This window comes from Trichosporon asahii (genome assembly GCF_000293215.1).
Source record: "Trichosporon asahii var. asahii CBS 2479 unplaced genomic scaffold scaffold00050, whole genome shotgun sequence".
Classification (NCBI taxonomy): Eukaryota; Fungi; Basidiomycota; class Tremellomycetes; order Trichosporonales; family Trichosporonaceae; genus Trichosporon; species Trichosporon asahii.
Window position 1 is genome coordinate 875,067 of NW_014040874.1, and position 9,187 is coordinate 884,253.

General features: G+C 57.5%; 2 protein-coding genes across 2 annotated transcripts; one reads left to right on the forward strand and one right to left on the reverse strand.

Moving 5' to 3' along the window:
- Positions 1-1,695: 1,695 nt before the first annotated feature.
- Positions 1,696-2,955, reverse strand: A1Q1_01551 (voltage-gated potassium channel beta-2 subunit; the record flags this gene model as incomplete). The annotated part of the gene is made up of 4 exons (XM_014324590.1): positions 1,696-1,875; positions 1,913-2,635; positions 2,681-2,759; positions 2,846-2,955. The coding sequence occupies 4 exons, from the start codon at positions 2,953-2,955 to the stop codon at positions 1,696-1,698; spliced, it is 1,092 nt and encodes a 363-aa protein (XP_014180065.1).
- Positions 2,956-4,331: 1,376 nt separating this feature from the next.
- A1Q1_01552 (uncharacterized protein) lies at positions 4,332-5,534 on the forward strand (the record flags this gene model as incomplete). Its single annotated transcript, XM_014324591.1, has 4 exons — positions 4,332-4,643; positions 4,784-4,815; positions 4,884-5,312; positions 5,399-5,534. The coding sequence occupies 4 exons, from the start codon at positions 4,332-4,334 to the stop codon at positions 5,532-5,534; spliced, it is 909 nt and encodes a 302-aa protein (XP_014180066.1).
- Between the last annotated feature and the right edge of the window lie 3,653 nt (positions 5,535-9,187).

Sequence of the window (9,187 nt, forward strand, 5' to 3'; positions counted from 1 at the left end):
CGGTCACACGTTGAATTCGCCGGATACGCGACACGCTGCGCCGACTCGGCGCCCCACGCGTCTCTCGAGATCTTAGACAGCGAGCTCTCCCTCGACCATCGACCGAGTGCAGCGGGCATTGTCGTAATGGTGGCGTTTTCCTCGGGTCCGTCAGCTCCCAAAGTCCTGGTTAGCCCTTGATTGCAGTGAACGAGGATTAAGGGCCACTCCCTGCACTGCTGCTAGGCAAAGGGTGAAGTGGAGAGTTCCGCGTCCAAGTACTGAATCGGTGGCGCTGAAATGGTGAATTGTTCATCTCGAACCCAAATCTCTTGCGAACGTGCAAGCGCATGCAAGCATAACTTGCAACTCGTCCCACGGCGCACCGCATCCCTAGCATCCCTAGCATCCCTTGCAGCCCTGCCTGGCATGCCCGTTGCTCTGGGAACGTAGGGCCCGTAAGTGCCCGTGTTCTCAGCGAGGGCCGCCGTGCATGCAGAGGCAGCGTCCGCGCCGATATCCCGCATCTACGGCCCTGGTCTGGGAACATCGGTAGATTCTGCCGTTGTCCCAGCAACAGCGTAGAGTTCTGGGGAAGGCGCCGCGAACTTTCCAAGATACGCATAAGCTCTGGGCCCGCATGCATGTATGCGGACGTGCCGTGGAGTGCCGCGACGCACTCCCGCATACCCGGCAAGTCCCTCATCCGCGCTCATGTCGATGCCCGTAGTACGCGTTGGAGTCCATGGAGTGGGGAATAGGGAGTGGGGATGCCTGACTGCGAGGAATGTCATTGTGGAGCGTTCGATGGCGAGACGCGTTTCAGACTCTTACGCGCTCCACTTCGATACTGCTGCGCGATCCTCGAGTAGTCATCTTCTGCAAGGGCAGCAGCCCCACCCGTGAGCCTAGCCTCGATCGATGCAGGGTGTAAGCCAGATCTCTCCATTACTTCCAAGACCCAAGATCTGTACTACTAAGGTTCTATTCGCTCACTGCTGAACCGCTGGGCGCGGCGCAATGGTGCGGCGCACGCTGGTACGCGGAAGTGCTTCGCCGTGTAGGCCGGTACAGTCTTCGATATCCGTACGCACAGACATGATAAAGCCCCACTGCAGTGTTGACCCACTCACCCTTCATGGCCTCGGCCAAGCCCGACATAGCGCGGCACGCGGCACGCCCGGCATCCCGTACTACCTCCCCCGTCTACACCCCAATATCCCCACATCCCTATCCCCACATGATCATCTGCCAGCCGGGCAGGCCGTCAACCAACACCCAGTCCTGACCTCAGCTAGCAGTCCTGGCGAGTACTCCGCTGCGAACATTCCACTGCTCGCCCACTGACCAACCGCGAGGCCCAGCCCGGGTTCCTGATGTCACCCGCTGCTCAATTTAACACTTCCCAGACAGACATCGGCTCAGATCTCGCTCCCAGTATCTGTACTGTCTATGACGTTATGACGCGCTGCACACGATCGGAGCATGCAAGATGTACGTACTCACCCTGCCAAGTCCTCCACGGTCGGGGCCTTCTGACGTTTGTGGGGATGAGAGGGACCGATACGAGTGTTGGGAGCCTGAGACGCTCATAAATGCTCGGGAGTGCCTTGCCCGTGGGCTTGCCGGTGTGGAAATCCAACATTCGAAGGATATCCGAATTGACTTCCAAGAAGTTGCATCACTGCTATCACTGCTGCCTTCTCCCCTCATCACTTATAGCTTGTACAGGAAGTCGCCGTTCTTGTCGTAGCGGCCGTAGCCGTTGGAGAAGGTCGGCTTGTTGTCGAGGATCTCCTCGATCTGGGCAATGACCTCGGGCTGGTCCTTGAGCTTCTTGTAGACGTCGAGGGCCTTGACGTTCTCCTCGAGCTGCTCCGGCTTGGTGGCACCGAGCTGTACGTTAGCTGGGCTACCGACCCTGACTACTCACAATGCAGGTCGAGACGTTGGGGTTGAGGAGCGTCCAGGCGAGGGCGAGGTTGGTCATGGACGCACCAAGCTTCTCGGCGACCTTGGTGAGCTTCTTGACCTTCTCAATCTTGGCCTTGCCCTCCTCGGATTGGAGCGCGGCAACAGTGTCCTTGAAGAAGGCCTTGTTGGTGTCGAAGCGCGAGCCGGCGGGCACGCCGTCGTTGTACTTGCCGGTGAGCATGCCCGAGTCGAGAGGCGACCAGATCGTGCTGCCGAGGCCCTCGCGCTTGAAGAGGTCGGCGTACTCGATCTCGAAGCGCTCGCGGTGCAGCATCGAGTAATGCGGCTGCTCGGCCGTGGGGCCGACCATGTTGAGGCGGCGCGCAACCTCCTTCGCCTGCGTGATCTGCGCCGCAGACCACTCCGACGTGCCCCAGTAGAAGGCCTTGTTGTTGTCGATCAGCCAGTTGAAGGCACGCACAATCTCCTCCATGGGCACGGTAGGGTCGGGGCGGTGCGCGAAGATGACATCGACATAGTCGAGTCCGAGACGGTGCAGCGAAGCGTGCGCACCCTCGATGATGTGCTTGCGGCTGAGACCGCGGGTGTTCTGAATCTCCTTGCGGCCAGTGCCGAAGAAGACCTTGGTCGTGATAACCAGGTCGCGGCGGTCCCAGTTGAGCTCCTTGATCACGCGGCCCATCTCGATCTCAGACTGGCCATTCGAGTACACCTCGGCGTTCTGACGTCAGCCACGTTGCATGACACCGGGGAGCGGAGCACTCACGTCGAACATGTTGATACCCAGGTCCCATGCCTTCTGCATGAGCTCCTTGACCTGGTCACCCTTCTGGGTACCTCCAACACTGGAATTAGCTCAACTTCGAACATTACAACTGGATCACATGCCGACAGGGCGCAGATCGGGCGCAAGCCACAAACAAACACTCACGTCAACCATCCACCGTAGGAGAAGACAGGGACACGGAGGCCGCTCTCTCCGAGATTCCTGTAGAGCATGCCCTTAGGCTCGAACGCAACGGTCTCTTTCTCGGCGGGCATTCTTGGTTCTGTTTTTCTGGGGGTTGTTTTAGTGCTGTCAGCAATCTGCAAGACGTGAGAAGGGCTGGCTCCCTCGCTGCCAGCTTATATGACCTCGCTGGTGCACCTTGCCCATACGTCGAGTGATGAGGTAATGCACCGAATTAGCATCCGCGCGCCGGTGGAGGTGGAGGCACCGGCTCCGTACCCGCCGGGCATCGCCGAAATCACGTGCCGCCCTGGGTTGAGCACGGCATGCAGCGTGAAGGAGATTGGTGGTGAGTCGAGTCTTCCACACACCCGCTCTCGACCCAACCACCATTGCAGCCATCAAGCTCGGACGGTTGCTGAGCTCTTCTGAGGCTCTCTAGTCGAGGCCATCGAGGCTCGTGCGACCGATGACAGCAGCACTGACCCGTCTTCTGATTCGCTCAAGCGTCTCTGACACCCTTCCTGGCTCTGATGACCCCGCGGCAGGGAAGGCACCAGTGCTCAATACTGACGCTCTTACCGGCGGAACCTGGAGCAAGCTCCGCAAGCGATGAGGGAGGAGGAGACGCAATCCATTGAGAAGGCGGGCACGGCATGTTATCGGCGAGAGGGTACAGCCTCTGGGATTGGAGTTTAGCGTCACCCGATACCACGCCTGGTCTCATGCTGATCCCCTGTCTGAAGTAGCTGCTAGTGCATGTGCTACAGGTTTCGCCTGTCGGAGCCTTGTGTTATGAACGTATCGTTTAATGTCTGGAGTCTGATCAGCCTTGAAGGTGTACAATGTTTCAGGGCCCCTGCGACGTTTCGGTTTCGTAATATCGGCAACGCTACCATGTTTGGCAGGCCTCTGTGTCATGTCTGCTACACGTGAACGGGCAACCGCTGGAGGCCGTGCAACGAATCACAAGCTGGATAGGCCTCTTCCTGGACGATTGAGTGGGTGTCAGGTCCTGCGCAATGGAAGGGGTGATCCCCCCGTCGCCTGATGGCCACTTTGTCGCGGGCATGTCAGAGAGCTGATGTACGACAGCTATTCTCACATCCTTACCCCTTCCTCAGCCCTAGTGAACGCGGTCACCGCCAAACGACCCATATGGGTGGTACGGTCACCGGCGGCGTTGCCCTTGACCGGCAGCGGTGTATGCTCGCAACAAGGTTCTGGGCACCGGCAACGCAGCTGATGTCTGTTCCTGGCCCTGCAATACGGGGCAAGGGGTGGCGGTGAGCCACTCATGAAGACCGCTCGTGTATGCCTCTGTTTCGTGGCTCAATACGTGCCGGTCAAGCTGCTCTTGTCCACTCTGCAGGCCTCTGATAGATGTTGCCGTGACAGTACAATGCGTATATAAGAAGAGAGCCAGAGAATGGGAACCCAACATCGACAAGCTCCCATCCCCAACGCCATGAAGCTCCCTTCGCTCACTGCCGTCGCTCTTCTGGCCGCCATGGCCACTGCGAAGCCGATCCACAAGACCAAGACGTCTGGTCACAAGGCCAAGACGTCCGATCTCTCGTATGACGGTGGCGATTCCCCTGATGATAGTGGCGAACACTCCTCTGGAGGTGGCGATCCCCCTAATGGAGGTGGCGATCCCACTAATGGAGGTGGCGATCCCACTAATGGAGGTGGCGGTCCCCCTAAGGCAGGCGGCGATCCCCCTAAGGCAGGTGGCAATTCCGTTAAAGGAGGTGGGAAAGGTCTCCCAACGACTAAGGTGCGTCGCATTATCGCCCTCGTCTCTGACTTTAGCGTGGCGTCGGTATCCCGAGTGAATCGCCCGACGGCGGGTTCGCTCGCCCAATTTTCGGCGACAAGGTGTCCTGGTACTACAACTGGCGCACTGATCCAACCAAGGGCCTCGAGGGAATCACCTACGTCCCTCAGATGTGAGTGCTTGCCACCTTCTACCGCTGACGCACAGTTGGGATACATTCACGAAGCAGGGTCACGGAAGCTTGGAGGACCTCCAGCAACCCGGCCTGCTCATGCGCTACAACGAGCCAGATGGAGCCGGACAGGCTAACCTCGCCCCAGCCGATGGCGCTGGCGCCTGGCCCGAATTCATGTCCAAGTGCCAGAACGGCGGCAACTGCGGGGCATCCACGGACATCATCAGCCCCGCCATGGCTTGGGACAACCAGTGGCTCGTCGACTACTACGCTAAGCTCTGCCCGGGCGTCTCGCCACAAGAGCTGCACAGCTCGGATTGCCCGCACAAGCCGAAGTACATGGCCATGCACTCTTACAAGCCGACGTTCGAGGGGTTCAAGCAGGAAGTCGAGACGTTCGCAAAGAACTGGCCCGGTTTCCCTATCATCATCTCCGAGTTTTCGTGCTGGAACTTTGGCGAGGGAGAGAAGCGCTGTCATGAGGATATCAACGAGTACATGAAGAAGTCCCTTGACTATCTAGACGGCAACGACCGCGTCGCGTGAGTATGAACGATAGGTTGACCGACTAACATGTCAGTTACTACGCCGCTTTTGGAGCGGGCATTCCCCGCGGAAGTAACGCCGGTGGCATTGAAGGCGACAACGCTATCGTCTTCGCTGACGGAGAGATCACGGAGCTCGGCAAGATCTATCAGTCCTACGGTCGTGCCTAATGCTTCACACTTTACACAAACCCCTCACACCACGATACACCCATGCAGCATAGATGCGCAACGCATTCACCTGAGCATCTGGCAACACTGTTCTGAAACGCAGAATCCAAGTCATAGACGAACAACAAGGCCTCGGGACATTCTCTCCGCAGAGCAGAAGGCTAGGAAGAACTCGCTGCTGCAGGTGTAACGTATCGGACCGCACCGACCATGCTGCGGCTATGCTCATCGGCGCAACTCGCCAAGACGTGGCAGCCGAAGGTACCAGACCATGCTTGTGGTGCGCGACGATGCGCGTGTATCAAAGGGCTGTGCGTCATATACCGCCTCAAATGTTTAAACGGCCATCCACATCCATCAGTCCGCCGCGGCGAGCAGGAGCCTGCGAGTATCCACGAAGCTCATGCTGCACATCAGCAACAGGCGAGATCAGTGCATCAGGTTAGAGGGCGCTGCAGCAGATGGCCGAGAGAAGCATACTGCTGTAGTTAGGCGTCAGTCCCGGGGAGCCAAATCAAACCGTCAGCGATTCCATGACGAACTGCTTCTTCTCGCACATCGAGATGGCGCTGTCGTTTCCCGATCAATCTGACAACAGTACTTACCTTGCAGTATTACATCTGGCTACCTGAAACAAGAAGGAAGTCGCAAGTATCATGAGTCAGTTTAAACCAAAGGAGAGGGTGGCGACGTACATGCTCAACGGAAGAGCAGGTTGCGACTGTGCTTGAACAGCGAAAGGCGGATGTCGAGGTGGACAGGCCACCGTGGGAAACGTTGAAACTAGCGAAGGCTACCTCTAGCTCTCCACAAATACAGCTTCGCCAATTTCATATGGTTTCGAATCACTTTACAGCGCTTTAGTCAACTCCTGAGTAAACTGACGGCGCCCACTTACATCCCTTCCCACTGTCACCGTAAACCACGACCTGCTCGACTCAAACGATCTCCAGCTTAACGGTCTTGGGTGGTTCCAGCGCCAGCAGTAGAGCGCAGCCTGTGGTGATGGAATGACATAATCCCAGGCACGCCGTGGGGCTCCTCACTGCACCAGTGAATGCCACCTTCACCGAGGGTCAGGAAGGCAAGAGTTAACAGCAGAGTGCTACATGCGGAGCTACTGAGGCAGAACAGGTGGGCAGAAGACGAGGTTAATTATGTGATTCAGGCAGTTTTCAGAATGGAGAGTGCCAAAAGTCGGTGCAGATTCATCCCGACCAGTAGTAGGTGAGAGTTCTTGAAGACAATCCCTCCAGGGAGGAGGTGTGGCTCCATGGACCAATTGACTCCTTAGACATCTCTGGAGGCGGCTCTTGGGAATGCAGGGAGATCTTCAGAGACTGGGCGTTTGCCAGTCCGACGTCGGAGGTCGGGCGGATGGAGCACGATGCTCCACTCACTGTATTCGGGGATGTTCTGGATGGGAGGCTTGTACCTTGGAGCTGGAATCCATGGGCTGCAAGCCATAGCGGATGAGAGTCCGCGACCGAGGAATGTAGATTGCTCGGGGGCGTCCGTGTAGCTCGCCTAATGTGCTCATCTGCTCAATCTGACCCTGCGGTAATACCGCGCTTTCTTACGCAGCGATTGTCAGACTGCTGTTTAAGCTGGGAAGACACCGCAGCGGGGCAGAGGTTTCCTCATATGGTTCTCTGTGTAGTTCTCTGTGTGGTTCCTAGTGTGTTCCTTCTCCGCAACCCCTCCCCCACTCCCTCGTAGCCCCGACTCATGCAGATGTCCGGAACACACTGCTGTTCGAGATATGCGGTCAGCTGATTACGCTGGCTTGCGACACTGAATAAGGGCGGCCGCCGACTGTCACAGTCAGCATCCTCCAACTCGGCCACAGATAGCAGCGCCATGGCGACTGACCACGATGGGCGTCGTAGTCCCTCTCCCTCATGGAGCATTCTGCGCAGCTGTGGAGTGGGGAACGCAGGCCAAGATCCTTTTCGGCCCGAGACGTTCCAGTGTCAGGCTTCTCGCCACCATCACCGCCACTCGCAACGTGCGACCTCCCGCTAAGTCGACGCCGGCATCTCCGTCTGTCCTCCCATGCATTGCAGCGGGGTATGCAGCGGTATCGGCCATCGGACTTGAGTGGGGCACTGGAGATTGTGTCAGCCAGGTAATAGCCTAGCGAGACAAGCGCCACCGCCAAACGCCCTCTTCAAGAGTGGATGCTGATCCTTTGGCGCACTCGTCCCCTTGGCACGGTTCACGGTTCTGTCCGACGAACGCTGTGCCGCTGCTTCGGAATTGCCAGCCCCTATCGGCTGACCTGCGAATCACGACTGGCTGCTGATCTGGATGACAAACAGCGCGCAGTAACACAGATGGCATGCCGCTGCTGCGCTCGAGGTCGCGTGTTCGCATGGGCTTAATAAAGCTTAGGTTGGGACATACCGCGGCGACAGCATTGCCCACACAGAGCATGGAGCGTGGGCACATGGAGCAAAGGAGGGGAGGATCTCACGGGCCTGGCGACCTCCTGTGGACCTGACGGGCCTGGCCGGGTCGGGCAAACGCGTCAGCTGCCTGTGGGCTGACGCGCTCTCAGAGGGCGAGACTGATCCCCGCTGATCCCAGGGCTGTGAGGCGGTGGGACGAAAAGCGCCCGGGTGGCACCGAAACCCTGAAGTGTAACGTAATCAGTGAGTCACCTTCTGTCCAACCGTCTTTCAGACCTTCTTCCCGGCTTCCTCGCGTGGAAAACTCGTGCATAATTTCCAATTGACGCACGCCAGATTCGTCCTACATCGTTTGCTCTACAAATCCACAAGACGGATTTGTAGAAATGCATGCAACTATCGTCTTTTGAGGTCTGGAGCTTGCGACATCGAACCGAGATGACTCCACAGCCTCGCGACACTTCTGACAGTTTTCTAAAATGAAGCTGCTTCAGAAAATGGATGCATGCTCTTTGCAGGACGTTCTAGAGGCGTTTCTGTGTCCAGAGAAATAGGAGATGCGCGCAATCACTGCGTATCAGCCCGCTGATAAGCCGTTATCAGTACCCCGACTCGGTGACCTCGGTGCCACTCGGCCGGTCCGTGTTTCGTCATTGCTCCATCCGGTCCCTGATCCCGGCATCTTTCCACGGTTTAATACAAATCTGAGATTGGTTTTCCGACTCACGTACCTGCGGGCCTGCGTGCTTGTGAACTGGAAAGCGCAGGATTGACGAGCACGAGCGAGCCCACCCGACGGCGGCAAGGTAACGCAACCGGCAGAACCCCAACCTCGGTAGCGGCGAAAGACTGCGAAGCTTTTCGCGTCGAAAGGAGGGGAAAACAGGTGGAGGCGAGGCAGTCGAGAGGACAGTGGGCCGGCCGGCCGGAGTATGTCACCCCGACCACGAGACCAGCGAGTTAGTCACCCACTGTGCCCGCTCACTACGTTAGACTCGATCAGATGCAATCACTTGCAACACGCGGTGACGGTGACGGGCATTATCATTACATCAATACTACACTACTGATACTGCTTCAGATCTACATGTTATTCACTTTTAGGATGACAGATGACGATGGAGTGGATAGATGGTTGAATGGGTGGCGAGGAGGGGTTGAGATGAAAAAGAGCCCAAAAGGTTGCACCATGCTGCGGAGGGCTACTAGAGCAAACAGAAAACTGTCAATGTTGAACCGGCT